The sequence below is a fragment of the Gymnoscopelus braueri genome (assembly GCF_963280865.1).
Source record: "Gymnoscopelus braueri genome assembly, chromosome: 15".
Lineage (NCBI taxonomy): Eukaryota > Metazoa > Chordata > Actinopteri > Myctophiformes > Myctophidae > Gymnoscopelus > Gymnoscopelus braueri.
In genome coordinates this window covers 29,230,711-29,254,350 of record NC_137620.1, presented here as the reverse complement: position 1 = coordinate 29,254,350, position 23,640 = coordinate 29,230,711, and the positions used below count along the sequence as shown (strand labels likewise).

Here is a 23,640-nt window from a genome sequence, read left to right as displayed (position 1 = left end):
ACCCGTGAAACCTTGGACTTATTTAATATCCTGGGACCATGTTCCCAACTTTTCCAAGTCGTTATTAGAACTTGGAAGTAGACAGTTTGATAATCAAAAATGTTCTTTAACTGCTTCACATACGTTTTCAGTCGGGTACATTAGTTGTTATTGTTAACTGGAATTATTCTGTGTGTGTGTGTGTGTGTGTGTGTATATACAGTATACACACAGTAGTATATTTCTGTTTCTGCCAATCTCAGGGAAAAAAATCTTATAACACAATAAGGCCCACCCAGCATTCACAAACCAATACAAATTGCGTTCTCCTGTTCAACTGTAATCCCAGTTCTCTGATTTCATAAATTCTACTTAGCTTCCAGTTGGCATGCTATGTGGCATTGGACTTTGGACACTTACGTGTACATTGTATCCCATGATGGAGCACCAGGAAAAGTCACAAGCATGAGGCGAGCCGATACTATTTATGGAAATATGCAGCACTATGTAACTTTTTTTAATGAATAAACAATATAACTTATACAATTGGGGTGGTTGTATGTTGTCCCCCTGCTCTTCTATTGAGACATTTAGATAGTGTCAAAGGTCTTGTCTGACCTACACACAGGATCTGACACGAATTTTGACCTGATGGTCAAGATTCAATTAAAAAAATGTCACCACTTGCACAGGAAACTGGGTTCAAATCCAGGGTAGAAGAGAAGAGTGCAGCCTTAACCATATTTTTATGCTATGTTAACTAATTTTACTGGAACCCATCAAAGACCCCTGAGGGTCCCGGCCCCACTTTGAGAACCAACCACTGATCTGTATTAATTAAAGTACCAAAAGTAAAAGTACTCATTGTGCAGAATGTCCCATTTCAGAAGTTCAAAATGTATAAAAAATCTTTTGAAAATAGCCGATCTACAAGCTCACAATGCATTGCGACACGATGTGAGCTTGTAGATCTGCTATTTTCAAATGGACTAAATATATATATGGCTGAAGTGGTTAATGTGTTTTGTAATAATAATCAAAATCTACAAAGTAACTTAACTTTTCAAATAATTGTAGTGGAGTAAAAAGTACAGTATTTGCCTCTGAGATGTAGTGGAGTAGAAGTAAAAGTACTGCAAATTGGAAATACTCCAGTAAAGTTTTTTTTAACTTAATTTTACTTTCAGTACTTGAGTAAAAATAGTTACTTTACGCCACTGATGGGTTAGTAGAGGGCTAGGCTTTTTTTCAACGTCATACAGTATAGTATGTATAGTAGGCTAGTAGCCTACAGTAGAACACACCACTGGCATGGAATAATTTTTTTTTCAAAATCTTCATTTATAATAATAATGACATGATACAATACAAAACAATACAAACACAAACAACAAACACAAACAAAGAAGTTATCAATACATCAACATCAGAGCCGGGGGGATTTACTAACAGAAAACATTAAAGAGTGAACACAAAAGGACAGTTCTTGCAGCTTTCTTATTTATTGAGTCATAAATTGTTTTTTTTAATCTACAATCTCAAATACGATGAAAGAGGGGTTGGAATAACAAAATTTGGATTTATGTATATGAAAGTTTGCTAGAATAATGATCAAATTAATTATGAAGTCCTCATTTTTCTTATTATTACTATACAGTACATTCAGGCTAAAGGCGTTACCGCGCCCAGTGACATGACAGGAAGTTGTCACTGAGTAGTTACATAGTTACGCGACGTCAGAGGAAACAGGCCGGCAAAAAAAGAAAAAAGAAAATAAACATAAATAACCTCGAAGAAGAAGCAGCAGCAGACATTACAGACAGTGTCAGTAGGTCATCTGGTCGCGGCGGGGTGGTCACTTTAACACATGCTGTCACCTATGTGATTGTGATTATTATCTGCTCTCTGATCAACATAAGAAGGACATAGACCTCCGTTCGGGAAGGACACACAGAACAAGACGCTACAGCAGCGACACTTAGCTAACACAACAACTCCAGACATACCACTACTTACGTCCTAAGGTGTAAGGTTATTTATTACATTTTTGTTAAAGTCAGGCCAGTGTAATACACAAATAAACAAACATGCTGCTTCGCAAAGTGACCCAGCAGTCTTCCGCCTTGTGTGGCTCCATTCTTCGCTCTCCAGTCGGGTAAGTGAGCCTAAACGTTTGATCAAAATGGTCGTTTTATGAAGTCGATGATATTATTATTAATATTTTTTTTACTTCAATATAATGTCCAGCTGTGTGACTTTGTGTGTTTTATGAATATGAATCCATCCAGGGCTCATCATGGGCGAGCCGTGGTTGCAGCCCGGCGTCCTTATGCAACACAAGAGGTAAGGCTTTGTTTTATTTGACGTTTAGCAGTGCATTTGTGTTGCTAAAAAAAGCACATTGTTGTTATATTTGTATAATTTTAATGGTCACGTAACGTCATTGTGATGGAAAAAAGGGTGTACCGGTATGAGGCCAAGGTGTCCTTACTCCTTATATATCCAGCCCCCCCCTCCATCATGCCAGTGGAATGTGGAGTAAAGTTCATAGCTGGTCACATGGTTTCAGTGGTGGAAGAAGTACTCACATTTCTCTACTTGAGTAAAAGTATCAATACCACAATGTAGAAATACTCAGTTACAAGTAAAAGTCTGGTATTCAGAATTTACTTTAGTAAAAGTACAAAAGTATTGGCATCAAAATATACTTCAAGGTACCAAAAGTAAAAGTACAGAATGTCCCATTTCAAGTTTTCAAAATGTATACAAATATTTTGAAAATAGCAGATCTACAAGCTCACAACGTGAACTTGTAGATTGGCTATTTTCAAATGGACAATATATATATATATATAGAGCTTAAGTGGTTAATGTATGTTTAATAATACAAATCTAAAAAGTAACTAGTAAAGTTTTCAAATACTTGTAGTGAAGTAAAAGTACAATATTTTTCTCAGATGTAGTGGAGTAGAAGTAAAAGTATTGAAAATTGGACTTACTCCAGTGAAGTGAAAATACCTCAAAATTGTTTTTGTACAGTACTTGAGTAAATGTACTTGGTTACTTAACACCACTGCATGGTTTACCACTTTCGTAAAAAGACAGCTGCAATTAAGAGGGTGGTTTTGCTGATTATTTATGGGAGTAATTTATATTGGCTGTTGTTATTTCATTGTCTGGCTTTATTCATTTATATATTAATAACCCAAATATACCATAAGCAGCTGCAGCCATACACTGCCCATTTATCAGAATGATATACCTTGTTCAATCAGTTATGTGGAGGACATATCTAACTAAAGGGTGATTTCTCTTTTCCCTCTATTATATAAATATAATAAAGTGTTTATTCCCATAAAAGAAAGATTAGCATAAGATGGCCGCTAGTGGTGGAACATTTCATCAAACTAATCGATCTAATGGATTATAAAAATAATTGATAATCGATAATTACATAAAGTACGGTAGGTGGAAGATTAAAAAAAAAAAACACTCTTTGGCTTCTACTGTTGTATTGTTTGGCTCAGAAGGAGGTTTGTGAACTTGACACCGTGGAAATAACATTGTTAAAGATAGTAGCCACAGAGAACAGTCTGTGTGTCTGTATCCACGTGGCAAGTGAGGAAAAATTATAAACAACCATAATATAGTAGACTGTATGTATATCTAACCGTTATATTTTACCATCACTTATAGTACTTATGTAATACATTATGGTATGACATGATATTTGATAGTTTGTAGAGGTCAAGATGTCTCCTCCAGGCCTGATAGCTATTGTTTTGGTTACAGCCTATCTGTTATGATTCAGCTTGTCCTTGTAGCAGCTAGTATAACTACGGTCTGAGCCCTGTGCTTGTTGGCAGAACTACCGTACCCCCCACATTGTACTTCTTCTCCCCATGATATCATGTACATTAAAGCATAACCATCACCACCTAGAATGTTGTCTAGATCTCCTCTTGCCTCATCAATTACTGACTGATCCAGAATTCTACGACACAAGGAACTTCAACCTGTCACATCGCGATTCCCCATTCAAATGTAAAACCTAAAAACATGACTGTCCTCACAATATAATTGGACTTTATTTCAGCTAGTCAGACCTTCACAAAGAGGTCTGGAACTTACAAAAAAAACGTTATTCAGTCCATGTGTCGGTCATAGAACTTCATCAGGACAAAGTTCAAACAAGCTCATCAGACCTGGTACAGTGAAACCACGCTCCATTGACACGCTCCGTTCCCGGTGACAAGCAACTCATTTATATCTGTTGTCAACATCTAAAGAAAAAGTGGTTTTGGGTGTTCTGACTCCCGAGTCCTGACCCTTTAATAAACCAATCAATCAATAAATCCCCTCATCTCTCTCTTTCTTTCTTGCTCTCTCTCTCACTCTCTCTTTCACTCTCTCAGGCAGTATTGGAGAAGCCAGTATCTGTGGTCACTGATGCTGCCACTACTAAGGTGGAGAAAAAAGCAGTCATCAGCACAGTATGTTATTTTTTGCAGTATTATCTCCCTGTTTGTACTCAAGACATCTGTCTTTGGTCAGCCAGTGGCCTGTCATATTTTAAAATGGCAATTGAATCATAGTCACTTTCTAATGCCATCATTTGTGCTAACCTTGACATTGCTGTTGTCAACAGGAATCCAAATCGTTTGCTGTCAACATGTTCAAGGGCCAGATCGCCACAGCTCAAGTTTTCCCCTACCCCACAGGTAAACCACAACACTTTAAATAAGCATATTTTAATATGATCAATTATCTTTTTTCAATATTGGCATTTCACTGAGTAGTGAAATGGCATAGGGACACCAGGTTGAAAGTTGTTAAAGGGATAGTTCACCCAAGAAATAACTTATTTTCTATCGATTACACACCCATGAAGCCTTGAATTCATGGCGATTGTTTTGTGTTTGTCGCATTCCTAAGCCAATCTTTTGATGACCGGCGGAAAGATAATAATGTCTCTGGTAGGAGACTCAAAGTTGACACTTTGAGTCTCTGCCGGTCATCAAATGATTGGCTTAGGAATGCGACAAAAACAAAACAATCGCCATGAATTCAAGTCTCCATGGGGTGACTAATCCATAGAAAAAGGTCATTTTGGGGGTGAACTATCCCTTTAAAGACTGTAAGTTGTACTACATAGTGAAATGTTTTTTTCCCCCTATCACAGTTCTGAATGAAGAACAGGACCAATTCCTTAGGGAGTTGGTGGGGCCTGTCAACAAGTTTTTTGAGGCAAGTGTGAACAGAAATCTTGAGCCTGCCTTCCATTACGTCTAAGTTGAGAAATCTTATATCATTTCCTGGTTCCCCTTTCCTTTCATCATGCCTCACCCACCGTTGGTTTATTGTTTTGTTGTTGTAACAAAACAATAAACAATAAGTATGTATTTATTATTTTAGCGTTCATTTTGTTTTGTAAAGCACTTTGAAACAGTCGTTTGTACCCTCTAATGAAAATGTTATTATAATTTCTTTATTATTATTAAGCTACTTCTTCCCTACCCCTCCATCTTTCTGTCCTGTCACCTTGTGCAGGAGGTGAATGATGCGACGGCGAATGATGTCTTGGAGAAGGTGGAGGACCACACGATGGAGGGACTGAAGGAGATGGGGGCCTTTGGCCTGCAGGTGCCTGCTGACCTGGGGGGACTTGGCCTCAACAACACTCAGGTAAAACACGACTAGAGATTAAAATCTTCTATATTGAAAAAGAAAAAGTCCACACTAACATATTTTCACCCAGCACTCACTCCACTATATACACTCACTATATACTCCATATTTTTACATCGTGGCCCCAAAGGGGTCAGCTGTATAGAACAGCGTTTGTCTGTATGCCCACGAAATTCTGACCAAATATAGAGTTTTTGTCCAAATATGAAGACGACTGATGTCATCAATTTAACATCAATCTTCCTAAAAATATGGAGTTTCACATGGCTCCAAGTACTTACCATGCGATTATTTGACCCTGCCTGCTATGCTAGGTTTTGCAGGTTCGCAGCTATGGATGAATTTTGCTAATCGATACCTTGCCCAGCCCCCAGTTATCTTGCTCTAGGACACCACATTGCGTCCACTTTTCCTGTCTTGGAACTGTTACACTGTTACATGGTCGCTCAGCTAAGCATTAAGCTTTGCTCGTGGAGTGGTGAACCCTTAAAGGACGACATTTTCAACCCATCTTCATATAGTTGGTCCTCACTAACGCTCATAATAAAATGGTACAATTTCTGTCTATCCCGTCCGTGTCTCAGAGGAGGGCTGTGGACACCCGCCTACCAGTGACATCATCGATGGGGAAACCAAGCTAATAGGAAATTAGGAACGGCATTGTTTCTATCCCTGGAAGGTTAACATGCTATAATGGAAGCCATTGTTCTCGCGTTAATACAAAAAAATATATATCTTGTTTTCTTTCTTTTTCTTAAGCGCCTAATGATGATGTCACTGGTAGGCGTGTTTCTGAAGTGTCCACAGCCCTCCTTTGAGAGACAGGCCGAGTAGAATTCTTTAAAAAAATATGTTTTACCATGAGCATTAGTGACTAGTGAGGACCAATTATATGAAGATAGGTTGAAATGAAGTCGTCCTTTAACGCAGATGTGCTTAACTTTTCATACAAGTATTGATTTATTTTTCTTTGTTGTTCACAGTATGCCAGGTTGGTCGAGATTGTAGGCTTGTATGACCTGGGTGTTGGCATCACCCTGGGTGCCCACCAGTCCATTGGCTTCAAGGGCATCCTGCTTTTTGGCACCCCCGCGCAGAAGGAGAAATACCTGCCCAGGCTAGCCACAGGTTAGAGAGTGGCACCTTTATATACATACAGTCTCATACAGTACAGTCTATTAAACGCATAATCTACTGAGTCCCAGCATCATCAATTTAAATTTAGGCATTTAGCAGGCACTCTTATCCATAGCATCTTAAAGTGCAAGAGAAGACGGCATGAACTCTAGTCAACCAACAACAGGGTACGTGGTCGAGTAAGTAGTGTTAAGAAAACAATTAAGTGCTACAAAGTAACTTGGACAGCAGGTAGACATCAAACCTAAATAACATGTTATCTAAACAACATTAAGCATATGTGGACAAGCAAATCTAACTAACGTTCATGGCGATAGACTAGAGCGTTTGAGTAGGAGTGTGTTGTTGATGGGAATGGAAAGATCCTGCAGGAGACAAAAGAGAAAAGAGAAACTCAGTTTTGCCTATGTTGAGCTTTAGGTGGTGGGAAGACATAATTCATTAGCTTCATTCATGTACAGTATTTATGCATTAGCAACATGGGTCAATTAAGTGGCAAGTAAACATACTGTTCTAGTGTGTGTGTTTGTCTGACAATCGGATGCATGTTGCCTATTTGTCCAGGAGAGGACATAGCAGCTTTCTGTCTGACTGAGCCTGCCAGTGGCTCGGACGCTGCCTCTATCAAAACCACAGCGATCCAGTCCGACTGTGGAACGTACTTCACTCTTAACGGAGGCAAGATCTGGATCAGGTGAGACCGGGCAGGGGTCATATGCTAATGGTTAATGTTAGCTCATTTTGATTAAAGGTTTCCATTATGGAATTATGTTTATGAAGTTGTGTTTCGAACATTTTCCTGTGATTAAAATAAAAAAAAGAAGTTGGAAGTGTGAGGTTTTGATGTTTTTCCATGACTACTTCCTAACCTCAACACAGATTTGTGCACATAGAAAACATGTGTTCTTCTCACCACAAGGGGGAAATGTTGTACACTTGATATGTATGTGACGCTAGTATGAGAAATGTTTTTTGTTTTGTTTTTACCCTTTTACTATGATAATTGTGTAAACTGTTAAGTTTTAGTTCATTTTATTTGCTCTGTTGGTTTGTCTCTTTGGGTGTTAACTGTTTCATGGACCCCAATGTAAACAAGTTGAGGTTCTTTTGTGACTTGACCCATGTTGGTGCTTTTAAGGTGCATTGTTTGCTTTTAAATTGATGGCAATAAAATAATCCATCTGTCTATGGCAGCAATGGAGGCTTGGCAGAGATCTTCACAGTGTTTGCCAAGACCCCAATGAAGGATCCCAAGACGGGAGAGATGAAAGACAAGATCACTGCCCTCGTCGTGGAGAGGAAATTTGGAGGAGTCACTCAGTGAGTTGAGAGATGCTACCTGCTTGTTATCACGGAGTGCAAACTAAGGCAATGGTGTTACTGAGCAATTCCAGATACAGTGCATGCTAGATCAAGGGCTTAGTGATCTGAAAGGCTTCAATCCTTCCTTCCTCTCTCCCTAATCCTACCCTCTCCCCCTTTTCACCACATCACTCTTTTCTCCACTCCACTAATTTCTCTTTTCTGAATGAATCCGTACATCCAACAATCGTATGCTTAACCTCTTCCCGCCCCAGTGGCCCACCCGAGAAGAAAATGGGAATCAAAGCGTCCAACACAGCTGAGGTGTACTTCGAGAATGTGCGCGTGCCGGCTGAGTGCGTCCTGGGCGAAGTAGGCGGAGGCTTCAAGGTGGCCATGAACATCTTGAACAACGGGCGCTTCGGCATGGCTGCTGCCCTTTCCGGCACCATGAAGGGAGCCATCACCCAGGCTGTGAGTAGCTTTTATTCAATAGCTCCTCTATTTTGTACTTCATCGCATGCCGGTGATGCGTTGCAAAAATAGCTCACATCACATCGTGATAACACGAAGTGTTGTGAACTTGCAGAGTTGCACTAACTTGCACTATTATTTTATTTACGATTTCCACCTATAAAGACATGCTCAATGTGGGGAAACCAGGTTGCAAGTTAAAGTTAAAGACTGATGGGGAAGTGTGGCAAGCATGTGAAAGTGAAAATGTGGCAGGATAGTAATGATCTGTGATTTGAATCATTGTGCGGCTAAAAGCTTACAGATTATTTCTTAGACAAGCACACAAACTCTAGGACTACCCTGATGTGTGCCTCTGATTGTTGCATCAGGACCAGTCTCTGTGTGCAAAATAGCAACCAGTCTGTCTCTTTAACTAATAAAAGTCAGCAGTGACTGTCCATACTCTGATGAAGTCAATGGCAGTCAAAAAAGGACATCTAAGCAGCATTCTGATGAAGTTAAGCAGGGACACCAACATGTTTCGACTCACAGAAGTCTTCATCAGGGTCGCCTGTCTTATTGGCTTTAGTGGTTTTCATATCCTTTGTGTCTGACACTTATTTCTGATGAAATACCCTCCCCCCATTGCTGTTTTTTCTCTGTTTTTGTGCATCCGATCCCTCATAGTGGTGGGAAATTCCCGTCATGCATTTTACTTTCGTTTGTTTATGCACTGTAGTGCAAGCTTCTGATGAGGTTTTCACGGGGCTGAAAGATCAAATGCCAAATGTGTGTGTAGTGACACTTTTTTTCATCTTACCCCGAACACCAGAACACACAATATTTCCAATTGCACAAATAGTATCTCAAAATCTAAATGCCATATTCAGATTGCCATGAAACTTAATGCGCTCAGCAAAGATTAACCATACTGATTTTGGTGACTCGCTACTTCAATAGCGCCACCCTTAGGTCAATCTTTCCACTTGCACACAAATGATCACAAAATCTAATGGGCACATTCATTGCCATGAAACCTGCTGAATGCATTCTTTCTCATTATCTGAGTGACCCTATGACCTTTTACAGTAGTGCCACCCTTCCGCCAACATTTACAGTTGGTTGTTTATTATAGGGATTCTCCACTCTTCAGTCATGTTGATGGCTGTGTAAAACCTAGTTCACACTGACACTGCATGAGAATCTGGGAGATTTTGGGTCGGACATTTCTAAATTACCCCAAGCATCTTTTTAAGCATGTACTAAAAATGTTTCTTATAGGTGCATAGTATTGGACAGCAATGCAGCATATACGCAGATACCGATGTGTCAAATGCAGGCCTGGAATTTCATCTTTTCGGGGACAAGGCCACTTGGCCTTTGGCCCTGTAAATGTTTTGATGGCACAAAGGCCAAATACAAGGACAGCAAGGCCATCAAATAAAACACTGATATTATAAGTCCACTGAAATAATACCTTTAATTTAAGGGTTGAGAAAGAATTTGTATGAATTAAATATGAAGTATAACTATCAGTGAAATAAATATTTTTTTGTACAAATTGCTGAAAATGAGTTCAGAAGTTCATACTGAGTCACTGGACTGGTTTGAAGATGGGGATGAGAACTGAGGAGGAGCTAAGAATTCAGAATCTTGACTGTGAAATAGAAACGGTAATTCTGTACTCTGTCTGATGACCTTATGTCCTGTAACTGTTGTCCCAAACAGCGTGTGTATTATTAGTGCATGTGAGTTTATGTTCTGTTTGTCACGTACTCGGTGTCTCAGAAGTCACGTAGACTGTCTTGAGTTTTCTTTGCAGCTGGCAGAGGATCATCCTTTTTGTCACCCTTTTTGGCAATCTAGGCTCTTGCAAAGGCCTAGTTCAGTTGCATTTGCCCTTCTCTGACCACAAACGGTTCATTTCCTGAACGATGCATGTCTGTGAAGACTACAGGAAAGAGACAGAGGAGAAAACTGTTAAATCAGCTGGGGGACAGTGTGGATGGGGCATCAAGGCCACTGTGGCCTCAGGGCCGATAATTTTTTGAAGGGTAGAAGGCCAAACTGTGGGGCGGTGACCATGGCCTTCATGGCCTCCCTGAAATTCCTGCCCTGCTCAAATGCATATATCTGTGTATATCACAGATATAACTTCATGGAAAAGTAATTGAAAACCCTTAAGGAAAAAGTATACTGTATGTTGTTGTAACAGTGGAAAGGGGACATGATGTCTGATGACTCTATCCCCCAACATGTTTTGTGTTTTGTTTTGTGTAGGTGGACCATGCAACCAACAGGATCCAGTTTGGGAGCAAGATCCACACCTATGGAGCCATCCAGGAGAAGATGGCCCGCATGACCATGCTGCAGTACGTCACTCAGGTCAGTAAAGTCATCACCAAATGTCTTATCTTAGGATAAGGATAATCTGTACTACTTTGCCTCTCGTGCATTCTCAACATGACAATTTTTCAACTAATTCAGACCCCAACGTATTATGAAAGACAAGTTTAAGGTATTTGGGTACTCTCCTCTACGTTTAGCCTCCTTTTAGTGGGCCAAAACAAAAGAAGACATACTGTATGTAGACTGTTAAGTTCAAGCTAACTCTGACTCACAAGTCTAATTATACACTTAGATTGGCATATCATGTTATTGATTTATTTCCATAACATGCCACAGCACTGCTCTTTGTCATTCACTTACTGTATATTGATGCGGTAGTTTGTCCAGGTCTCAAATGTTCATGTAGATGTCGACCTCTCTCTTTGTGCAGTCAATGGCCTACATGCTCAGTGGGAACATGGACAGCGGGGCGAGTGAATTCCAGATAGAAGCGGCCATCAGCAAGATCTTTGCCTCTGTGAGTTTACATTTCCTCTGTCAGTGCTGCAGATCAGGGTGGTGTGAGGCCCGGCTACATGACAGGAGGGGTACTTCTTGCATGCCCCTTGTCTTTCTGGTTATTTATGGAGTTCCTCATTCTGTAGAAACCAACCGGAAAAGTGGCTGAACAAAATAATAATAATCTGTTTGTGTGTGTGGTACAGGAGGCGGCGTGGACAGTGACTGACGAGTGTATCCAGATTATGGGTGGCATGGGATTCATGAAGGTGAGTGATCAGCCCACGTCGCTGTGACTTGCTCATGGGGTCATCTGGGTACTTCCCTGGCTACACTGCTAATTCACTACGGATGCTGCCAATATAGGCTCACTTGTGCTTTGGCCAATGGCCACAGTGTTGTGTGAAACAAGTCAGGGGTGACTCTTTTCAGTTGAAAATACGTCATTTTTGTCAAGCCACATGCCGCACTACACCTTTTCACAGAAACGCCTATGTTTACGGCTGTTGGCAGGACAAAGGCATACATTTTTGCCATCTGTTGGGAACGGTGATGGCCAAATCTGTTGAATTTGTCATGGCTGACAAAATTGCTATATGCAGTTGATAGGGCTTACCAGAAGTGAAATCACACTGATGGATAAGATAAAGTACAAATACCGCAAAATTGTACTTAAGTACAATACTTGAGTAAATGTACTTTACACCACTGCTGCTTGTTTACTCAATAGACTGTCTGTGTGACTCATACTATACATCATTATGTGGTTATTACATGTTTTGTCTAGCCCAAAATTCGATAACATTCGGTAACATTTTAATGATGACATGATGATGGAAATAAATAAATGATACACGCCAAGGAAGGCCTGCGGGCCGACACGTCCGTCGTGTATACAAGAAATCCTAAAAGGATCAAGTGAGTGCTGGTGATCTTTTCTATGGAAATAGATAAAGCCATTGACAGGAAATGGTCCATGTTTATTTTCCTTATATGGCCAAAGCTGTGAATAGACAAAAGATATGTATTGACAGTTGTGGCATGGTCCTTTTAATGTGATTACTGATCTCCACTCATCAATTTATACTCATTACATACCAGAGTAGTTGTACATCAGTGATGAAAGGACAGGAACAGGGGGAGCTATTTCCATTTCCGTGAAATAAAGGGTGATTTTTGTGGACAAACGTCAAACGGTGATGTAAATGCATAAAAATGTACAGCTTTCTTTGGGCATCTTTTTTTGCAACAGTTTTCCCATCCCTTAAAGTCATACTGTGTTAATTTTCAATTAAACAAAAGTTACGTTTGATATAATCTTTCACTGGTATATTTTTCACACTAAGCATTACACATAAATGTGTTAAACTATTAAACACACTTTTTATCCTGGTGATTAGGATCCCCTCGCGCCCAAATGACGTAGGCATGTTAATTTGCGGGTGTCTGCCCCAGACACTTGTGTCAAATTGACGTAGGCACCCTAAATGTATTTACATTTTTTGAAAACTTGTTACATTCCAAAATATCCTCGGAAGCTAAGATCCTGCAGCATTCCTTTATGAGTGGACGTATAGACAAAGGCTGTAATGACAACGGAGTTACAGAGCTACGATGAGTGTATGAGAGGCTGCATATGATGAACATAAACACGTGTTCGCTCACCACCAAAAACTTGTGGAACATGGAACATAAAAGAACTCTGAAGTTCACAAGAACAGATTTGGTGCAAGCTAGCTGCACCATGTGTGGGAGAGTTCAGGGTGCACGGAAACAGAAAGGGCTAAAAATAGTACACCAGGTTATTTAGGTCACTCTGGTACAGAGGCATCCCCCTGGCCCCTGTGCAATAGTCTTGATACAATGGAAAGTGTACCTAGTGATATTTGATCATGCAGAAAGGGAACAATGGTGGATACCTTGCTCTACATAAGTCACTTGCAATGCAGACATTCATTTCTTCTATCCTAAGTTCAGACATTAGCCAAGCAAATGTTTGTGTCAAATGTTGGCTGGAGAAAACAAAAAACATTTGACACAATTCATTCATATTTTTTTTTAAATTTGTAATAACTGTTAGGTCCTGATGCAAAGCAGATGGCAAATCTAAAGTGCCTAGTAACTATATGTTTTCATCTCTGCTATCACCACTGTGAAGCAGATTTGCATCTGATATTGCAGACCGAATATGAGTCTATGTTTGGTAATCTTTGAAGATTAGCAGCAGCAGCAGCCGTCTTTGTGTACATAGCTGTAGCGTGAGTTCTATGTTACGCTTTCTCATGAGCAAGTCTGAGATCAAAGCACTCTTTGTCTCATATATTGTAGTGTAGAATACAGTGCAAAGCACTGTATTTTAGTCATTCAAGTCTGGAATAAATGTATAAACATACCATTTACCCCCTTTTTTTTTTGTTAGAACATAAGGGATGTCTTCTCCTTGAACATGAACACCTTTTTCCGTCTCAATTGACACCTACATTAATCACCTTTTCCCTTGAAGGAGTTTATGATTATCTTACCATGGACAATGATTGCCCAAATCAATCCTTTTAAACATAAACTCCCAAGTTTAGTTCAGAATGCTGATCAAACTTAAATGCACTGACCGTTTGCAGCCTACGACCGAGTGTTTATTTAGGTTAGTTAAATGGCTATCTAGTGGTTAATTATTATATTTTTTAATGGGTAAAGACAAAGCTTTTGCTTTAGACTTTTCAATAAAGTATAACATCTGTAAAATATGTCATTATGGCTGTGCCTCTGTCTACAGGGCTCTGGAATCGAGAGAGTGATGAGAGACCTGAGGATTTTCCGGATCTTTGAGGGCACCAATGACATCCTGAGGCTCTTTGTGGCTCTCAACGGATTCCAGGTAAACTGAATATTGTACCCTTACATGGACAGATTTTTTATTTAAAATGGTATGTTATTCTCCACTTTCATGGAAATTTGTTTTGCGGCCAGTGCCAGAACAGCATACATCACACATCACATACAAAGCATAACGGTAGAACAACCCAGGCAACATAAGCCACTTATACAGAGATCCCGTAATAATTGCGTGAAGAAGAGCCTTCATTAATGCAGCTTTTTTACACAGAAACAAATACAGCCACCTTCGTGTGTGCCTTTACATTGAAACCTGGAGTCGTGACGTGTAACACGACAGCATCAGTGTCTTGTGATGTTTAACTGTGGTTGTCAGTAGAGTTCATGCATTTCTAACCATAGCCTATGGATTTATTTCACAAAATACACACACAAAATAGATTGATGACTTAGCAGACCATAGTCACAGAAGCTCGGTTCGCTTAGTCTCTCTCTAACACACACACAACTTGACATTACAGCTGTCGGTAGAGTTTAGAATTTATTTAACAAAATATCAACACAAAATGTACTGACAATGTAACTTTGTTTCTTTAAAGAAAGATTCACATTGACTATTTGCCCCATGGACAAGTGTGACTGTGTGCATTTGTGTGTGCAATGCATCTGTGAAAAAAAGAAAGAGACTGAGATGCTCTGGACAAGTAATTTCTTTGTGCTACAACACAACCACTGTGTCTTAAGTGCTTCTCTGTGAACACATTGCTGTTGACTGTTGAGTGACGGAGAAGTAGCTCACCATATAATGTTCTGTTTTGTATAATGAGCATTTAAAACCTCACTGATCCATGCATTTTACACACAGTTTGACCATGTGATGGTGACAGTAAAATACTCTGTGTGTCTATATTTGTGTCCAGAATGCAGGAAATCAACTGAAGGTTTTACAAAAGGCCCTGAAGAACCCTCTGGGCAATGTTGGGTTGCTGGCAGGAGAGATCACCAAGAGAGCCAAGAGGTTGTTCCCACACATTTCAAACGGAAAAACATGGCTTCCATCAACCACGATCTGATCTAATACGTCTGGTCTCTTTTGATTTGTCATTATAGGAAGGCAGGTTTGAGCACAGGGATTACAATGGTGGGGACTGTGCACCCAGAGTTGGCACAAAGTGGTGAACTGGTATGCGTTTGTCTTTTTATTGTCCTCTTTGATTTATCCAACGTATGAGTATCTTTCAAGTATACAATGGTTCTGGCCACCACAAAATCTTTTAACATCAAAACAAGCGGCACGTTAAGGGGGAAAAGATGGCTTTGTATTGTATACACCCGGTAGGTTTCGTTTTTAATAGCTTATCTTTGATCTGAAACGGTAGCTATTACCTAATAAAGAGATATCTAGGTCTAGGAAACCACAGCAGTGGAAAACATTTCCAGAAAGACAGATGACTGTTTAACTTCATTTGGATGCTATTCACCTTGTCCTCTGTCTGTAATGCGACGGTGAGGCGGCTTAATTCGCTGTATTCAGGTACTGCTGACATCAGTTCAGTACGATATCATTACTGTTGTCCAAGGCTCGTTATGTGCACTGCAATGTCAATTTTGTATAGATATGACGTTGGCCGTGTTTGACCTCTCAACACTCCATGTGTACATGTTTACAAAAGAAATGCCCAAAAGCCCATCCCATGCAGCATTGTGTTTCTAAATACTGTACATGAATGGTGGGGTTATGTGTGTAAGTGATAACTGAATAACATCCTTTCCATCGTCAGAGACTCTTCCTCTCTCATACAATTTCCCTGCTCTCTGCAGACGGCCAAGGCCATTGAACAGTTTGGAGGTGTCATCGAAGAGCTGCTGGTCAAACATGGCAAGAAGATCATTGGTGAGCCTGTGTGTGTGTGTGTGTGTGTGTGTGTGTGTGTGTGTGTTGGGTGTACATGGCTGGGACTATCTTGTGCTATGGTTATAGGGGAAATCATGGCCTTGAGTTTGCAGTCATTTCAGCCAGTTCAGATTATTTTCTGCCTTTCTTTTTGTGTGCTAGGGTAGCCAATCTAGGATCCCACATGTGTTGTTTTTCCCAGTGTGAAATACCTAATTAAAATTAAATCAGAACAGAAACAAAGATTACACAAATAAATACCCTCTAAACCTTGGCATGCTTATTGAATAATTGCCATTCTATTTAAACAGTACAGTTTAAACACTTCCCTGGCACAGAATATTTTCAAATGGGGATCCACGGCCAAATACGTATTTGGGGGTCCTTGACAAAATGTTTGCGAACCACTGGTGTAGACGACCACAGTTCCTCCATACACATGGACACGTGGAGTTGCTTTCACCTGACAGTGAAGAGTTTCACCGGGAGGGAGCAATGCATGCGGGGAAGCATGCAATCCCTCCTAGTTTGCCTCCCTGCAAGACAGGCGCTCTGACCAATCTATAGGAGTTGTGCAGCAACAGAGAATACCCTCCCTTGCTGGCTTCCCACCCATGTTGGAGAGCCCGGCCAAGCCGGATGCATCGCAGAGGAATCAAAACCAAGTCTAACTCTCCACAGTGGTGTTGGGCGAGTACTTCCCCCCCTGTGCCAGACACCTGCCATGCCATTTTGTGCGATGGAAAAGCGCAATTACAAATTGTGAATACAATGAATTATTAACCACTTGAACCCCTTCATCCCTATTCTGTTTTGACGTGTAATGAGCTTGTACTTTAGATGGGCTATGTTCAGTGAAAAGATTTGGTGTAGAGGGAAAAAAAGCAGAACAAGTACAGAGCCGAGCCAACCCCGTCAACTATGTTGACGGGGTTAACTTGAAGTACAACAGTAAAATAATAGTACAAATAATTTTATATCTTCCCCAAGCAAGTTATACTTAACTGCATTCTGTTCATTTTCAGCTCATTGCTGTCAGTTGCAGGAAGCTGTTTGACTATTGATGTAGTTGTCATTTGCTGTTCGTTATTTTGAGTCATCTAGCATTTTTTTCTGATTTGCTATTGCAGATGAACAGTTTGTGTTGAAGAGAGTGGCTGACTGCGGCATTGACCTGTATGCCATGGTGGTCGTCCTGTCAAGGTATACAAACCATAAAACAAACAAGTACTCATCTAAATTAACTGTCTTTCTATCTTTTTCTTTCTTCCTCAATCTTTAAGATAAGCTTTATTGTGAGTAAATACAATGTGTTGCCATAGCATTTACATAAATGTGTGATGACCAACAAGCAAATGATAATTCCCTGTCACTAACATCATTCAAGTGTACTGCCTCTATCCCTCCATCCCCACTCTATACACAGCTTAATGCCATATCCTCTTCTTTGCTTTGCCACCTGCAGGGCGTCTCGTTCTCTGAGTCAAGGCCACCCTTCGGCACAGCATGAGAAGATGCTATGTGACACCTGGTGCATGGAGGTAGGGACATTCTCTCTGATGGGGCATTTTTTTTAAAGAAGAAAAAAGTATAACTTCATTGCTTTATTTCATTGTTTTTATTTATTTTAAAAAAGAGAGCGAGAACTATGGAGATGGGGAAACAATTGTAATGTGCATCTAAGCTACTCATCGTGTTGCATTGTTGAAACAACTGCCAACATCTTGGAATGAGTGGAGCACTGTGCCTCGTTTACCAGACATTCAAGAAATGTTAAAATGCATTGAAGCAAGGGAAATTGTCTGGGAGGCAAAAGCAACTGATTAAATCAGTAGTTTACATGCACATTTTTGGCAGTGCAGGCTTGCAAGGGTATGCAGTACTCTTTCCCATGTAATGTGCTCAACTCTGACAATTAAGCAATAACTTTCACTGATGGTGTCAAAAACAAAAATACACCTTTAAAACTGCCTGCAATGCAACAGACTATCTTGTTATTTATTAGCTTAATTGTGGAATTTTGCTCAGAAAAACATTCTCTGCAGCTAAAAACAGTTAGTTATAGGCTAGTATAAATTGATACCTTTTCCTTTTAGGACATTCCCTCTTGTTTCTAATTCAAACATACATAGGCAAAACGTTTTGTTACGAATATTCACAAATTAAGTTTTCTCTCACACAATAAATTATTTGGAGAAGTACTGTACTTATGTAGGTTGTTTAGATGCTGTAGAATGTTTTCTATTGGAAGACATCGATTTAATCCCTAGCCAACCAACAACTGTACCTCTCTACCCCCCCCTCGCCCACCCATCCCAGGCCCATGACAGGATCATAGGGACGGTCAACTCCCTGCGCTCCAGTGAGTCCAGGCAGATCTTCAAGAACCTGAGGGCCATCTCCACAGCCGTGGTGGAGAACGGAGGAGTGGTCGCCCCTCACCCACTGGGCTTCTAAACACATCAGCCCTCATAATTTCTCTCTATTATTTTCTCTTTGCCCCCCCCACCCTCCTTTCTGTGTTAATATCTGGGGTGTCGATGTGGAGCTGCTTTCTCCCTCTTCCGATCCTTACTACACTGTTATTATTCCAATGCCCAGTTTGACCTTCTGTTAATCACAGAGCATTCTCATCTGATGTGTTCAGTGACACGTTTTATCTATTAATGAAGCAGCTGGCAGTTGAATGTTTCAATTGGAGGGAGGAAAAAAAGTCTGACATAAGGTAGTGTTAACGCCTGAACTTCCATTTTTCTTGTTGAACAGATAACGTTATTGAACCTCGTTTTATCGTTATGATGCTGAACTAGCTTTGTACAAACTCTTAACAGCCAGTTGATCAGTTCTCTTTGTAGATATAAGATGATTATGACAACATCAATGCAACAGTGACGGTACGGGACAGCTACCCGAAAGAGCCAAGTACACATTTTTTTAAGCCGTTTAATTTATAAGCAAATGTACTGTATATGTCCTCCGTTTTTAGGTTTAGCTACATAACCTAAAACATCAACACACACATTTATATCGACTGCAGTGGTGTTTGCGTAAGTACTTTGTGCATGTTAAGCTCTTCTGACAGACATTTGGTGGTCAGCGCCATGGCATTAATATCAGGAAGTAAGCTGTTGCCTTAGAAACTAATCCAACAGTGCTGTGAAAAGTTCCTTTTGTGTCTTAAATAGAAAACAGGAAGAGAACTCACACTTGGAAACTGTATAAAAAATGTGCAGGATAACTCATTCTTCTGTAATGACCGTCAATTAAATGACCCAAGTGCAAGCATTTTTATCTTTTAGCCAAAGTAGCCAGCTACCTTAACTATAATTGTAATAATTAACAGTCTGCAACTCTGCATACTTCAAGCTTTTCAGGTTATAAAACTGCGAGAGTACTGTACATACTTAATAGTGGCTTTCCTTGGCCCTTGTGTATTAACACATTCACTGTCTGAATATCACAATCTTTGCATGTCACACACTTTCCTTTGACCTGTTTCTAAATTGTATTGCAGAACCTCTGGTGCCACGCTATGTTTTGCAGATTCTGAACTGATTCTTCTTTTTAACCTGTCAGTCATGGCATCATGTCAATCATGTCATTTAACCTGCCTGTATATCAGCGCTCACGTTGATTTCAAAATAAATAAATAATGAAGTTCAGAGCCTGTTGATTTCCTTTTGGTAAAAATAAAGCCTTGTTGTGCAAATTTACTCTATAGCTCACTTCCTAGTTCTGCTGTTTATCATAACAGTCAGGTTTCAGTTCTTTTCCGAAAAGCTTTTCCTGGTCAAAGCGAGGTTTACTGGAATGTTCTCTGATTGTTGATGGTGCAGAGATACGAAGACATTTACCCCTTCCTGTCAAATATACAGCTGAACTTTCTATCAATATGTTTGCTGCTTGTGTCTGTGAAAAACTGCTGTGCAAAGCACCAACATACCCTGTGGTCACAGTTGAGTTTACCTCGGCAGCTGCATCTAACCACTCTGTGAAAGCTACTGTGCAGTGTTTATTAAACCCAGCCTCTTTTTTGAAATGATACAAATATATATTTTTGCTTTTGTTAACTGGTGCCAGGTACTGTATAGAGGCGTCTTTACAGGGTTATTAGACTTAGATTTGCTCCTTTGTTTTTGCCCAGGTCTTTTCTTTTTTGCATTATGTCTCAATGAGTATTGTATTATTACCTCTGAAGGGGAGGTTGTGTAGGTTGTGTAATAACATCTGTTTGTCTGTGGCCAATATTTCAAAAATAATGGATGGATTTCCATGGAATTTTCCATCCATGGAAAGATGAAACATTGATTTTGGTAACTCCATGACCTTTACTCTAGCACCACCATCACGCCAAACTTCCAATATTCAAATGAGCGAATCTCTTCACCGCTCATCATAGACACATTTGCTGTGTTCATGCTTCCACAAGGAAGATTTTGGTTGCCAGTCTGCACCAGGCGTCCGTAGCTGAATGGCGACAGGCCACATGGGAAACCGAAGGTCCCAGGTTTGATTCCCGTCCCCAGTTATGTGTCGAGGTGCCCATAAGCAAGACCTAGCTGCTCCCCCCCTGATAGCTCATCAGAACCTATCTAAGCAGCCATCAGCATGGTGAAGCTGAAAACTGAGTATCCCCAGTGGGATTAACCAGGTCCACCTCCCACCCTGAGTGTGTTCTTCTTGCTAGTTGCTACCACCACACATCGTCATCTGGACTGAAGGCTACAGGACAGTTAAAGTGTTCACAGAACTGCATTAATAGAACTATTGTATCTTCCATAATTTGATTATTTGAGAACTGCATTTGTAACACTAACAATTGCATGGATTTGTGCATCTATGTGATGTTTCTTGCATAGAGAACTGCATTTGTAAAAAACAACAACTGACCAGACAGATAAAAACATCCGTAAGATTGTCATTGTGTCATTCCACACCACATCCACAATAGGCATATGTAGCAAGACAATGAGTTGTCGGTACATTTATGTCCAGTGGTGGGGTGACAAAGCTGCATATGTCCATCATTAAACGGGGCAGAATTCAAGAGAAAGTAGATGTCTACAATACATCCAGAGTGCTTCACTGGGCAGCCATACGTGCAAATGTCCATATGGTGAAATATTCCAGGCCATGAACTCAACCACGCTCATAAAGCACTAAACTGTTACTGTTGGATATGGATAAGTCTTGTACAGAACTTGTGACTGCCAATGGCCTGGTCTCAGCACATGGCTCCTCCACAGGGACAATGGTCAGGCCCGTCAGCGTTCTCTCACTGGGGAAAAATAAAAGAGAACAGTTTAACTTACAATAGCTACATAAAACAATAAGTGTTTTTGTAGGAAGTTGTTTCATGTGGTTGGCTGAATCAATTTTCCAAAACTTTAAACAAAACGGAAGTGTTTGTTAAACCACAAAAACAACTCTGATATTTAATTTGGCTATTTTCAAATAGACAACATGCCTATACGTTTCTTGGGTCTATGCGATAAATCCAGTACAGACTGCTAAATCTCAGTAAAGTGACCACTTCCTGTCTGATGTGGTCTTGTTTTGGAATGGAACAAACACTACGACCAATTTCACTAATACACTTCAGTTTTACAAATTTGAAACATGACTATAAGTCTCTGGTGTATTCAGTCCAGATTGTATGAGTCTCAAATGGTTTTAAATGTCTGATGTGGTCTTCAAAAATGGAAAGAAATTTTCACAAATAGACACAATGAACATGGCCAATATAAGTCTATTTCTTTCTACCCAGACCCTATCTGGAATGGAATGTTTTAAAATATTAAAAGCTTTCACAAATCTTAAACATGGCCTTAAATAATTGCTAGAGTTCATATGTCCATTGAAAATGAGGAATTTTTGTTCATTAGAACAAATATCAGAGTTCTTGAAAGGCTTAGCGTTGTAATGGCTGACTGCCAGGAAAATATATTGTGTACATTGTATGGTGAAATGCAGATTTTCACAACTTTGAAGCTTTTTCACAAATTCCTTTAAAGGATGTCACAACTCTACAAATGCTGTATTGCTATAACACTGTCCTAGTTCATTTAAAAAGGATTGAATAACAAATTAGGTAATCCCTGCTAGGCTATTGCAGAACTGGTATGGAGGCTGGAAGTTGGATCACACCAAATTATGTTAAAGACGGGGTGCCGTGATTCCCCCCCCCAAAAAACATAATCATCAGGTATTATGGTTATACTAGGAGGAAGAGTGTACAGAAAGTGTTAAAATTATGTTTTTATGTGGGCACGCCTCCAGTTCATTAAGTATACCTGGTTCTCACCTTAGCACCTCCTCCACCACCTTAGCACCACCCACCTGTCCTAGTTCCTCCTCCTCCTAATGCCCACACCTGTTGTGTTATGATAATGAGGGGGAGGGTATATTTTTACTGTGTCATTAAATGGCTGTTTTTCTATTGGCACGTTTGACCCTCAAGGTTTCAGCCTCCAGGAAGAAACTCAAAATAGTCAGAGAAGACATAAAACACCACCAGGGTGCTTAATGAAGTTCTATCAACCTCATAGACACATGAAAAACTGAAAAAGTGCAAAACCATGGCACCACCTCTTTAATCTTTTTGTTTGATTCGTATAATTGCGTGCGTAATGTGTGCGTAAAACTGCCGGGTAAGTAGGCCAATATAAACTGCTGAGAGCAGGAACAAAACAACCATGATGACATTATATACCGTGGTATTGGGAGCGTGAGCCTGCGGGGCACAGCGTGCGCAGTCCACCCGGCCAGCAGGGCGGTCTTCAGGTGTCTGGTACACCGAGGGAAGCGCTGCTGAAGCTGCTCCACCAGCTCATCTTTACGCAGACCGTAAACGACCGGCGCGAAGCACTGCGCCAGGCTGAAGAAAGCGAAGCTGACCACCGCGGACAGGTCTTTGGTTCCCTGCTGCAGGAGTCCCCGCCTCTGGAGGACCGTCAGCACGTAGTTCACAAAGTTAGGCAGGATGTACACAGCCAGCTGGGTGCCGTGTAGGACGATCGTATTCCAACCGACCCTGTTGCGCCGGTTCAGCACCCCCAGCCTGCGTCCCTCTACTAATATCCGCACATAGCTGTACAGTATGACTAATGTGCACGTTGAGATCAGCAGGATCTTGTGCATGGCGCCTTTCTTCAGCTGCTCGCGTCCGCACTGGCCCTCTGGACCGCTGGCCGCGCTGCGTGCAGTGGAGAGCAGGGTCAGGGGGATTACCAAGGCGAGGGCCCACGTTAGTAGCCCTATGAGCCACGGCCACCGGCGACCACAGCAGAGCGCGCTGTACCTGTAATAGTTTAGGAAAAATAGTTTATGAACAGGTTGAAAAGTATCTTGCTGGAAAAAAAACTAATGGCTTCAGAACATCTCAATCCACTGACACATGCCTACTCTATTTGAATGACCACATCAAACATGAGGTGGACGCGGGCAAATACAAATACATGCTGGACCTCCAAAAGGCATTTGACACCGTACATCACTCTATATTG

The 23,640-nt window shown here is 40.6% G+C and overlaps 2 protein-coding genes across 2 annotated transcripts in view; one reads left to right on the top strand and one right to left on the bottom strand.

The window, feature by feature from the left end:
• Positions 1-1,726: 1,726 nt before the first annotated feature.
• Positions 1,727-19,797, top strand: acadvl (acyl-CoA dehydrogenase very long chain). Its single transcript, XM_080452110.1, has 20 exons — positions 1,727-2,134; positions 2,268-2,322; positions 4,395-4,472; positions 4,628-4,700; positions 5,162-5,226; positions 5,530-5,664; positions 6,651-6,795; positions 7,369-7,498; positions 7,999-8,124; positions 8,382-8,580; positions 10,843-10,947; positions 11,342-11,428; positions 11,616-11,678; positions 14,183-14,284; positions 15,162-15,259; positions 15,352-15,424; positions 16,063-16,135; positions 17,266-17,338; positions 17,601-17,676; positions 18,455-19,797. Exons 1-20 carry the CDS (start codon positions 2,067-2,069, stop codon positions 18,590-18,592), a joined length of 1,962 nt encoding a protein of 653 aa, XP_080308236.1. The 5' UTR covers positions 1,727-2,066; the 3' UTR covers positions 18,593-19,797.
• A 1,089-nt stretch (positions 19,798-20,886) lies between these two features.
• The window catches only part of LOC308102416 (odorant receptor 131-2), a 4,668-nt gene continuing 1,914 nt past the window's right edge, over positions 20,887-23,640 (bottom strand). The window contains exons 2-3 of the mRNA XM_080452122.1: positions 22,848-23,435; positions 20,887-21,413 (exon numbers count right to left, since the gene is read on the bottom strand). Coding sequence (XP_080308248.1) covers positions 21,275-21,413; positions 22,848-23,435 — 727 coding nt within the window. The 3' untranslated portion in view covers positions 20,887-21,274. The remainder of the gene's footprint in view (positions 21,414-22,847; positions 23,436-23,640) is intronic.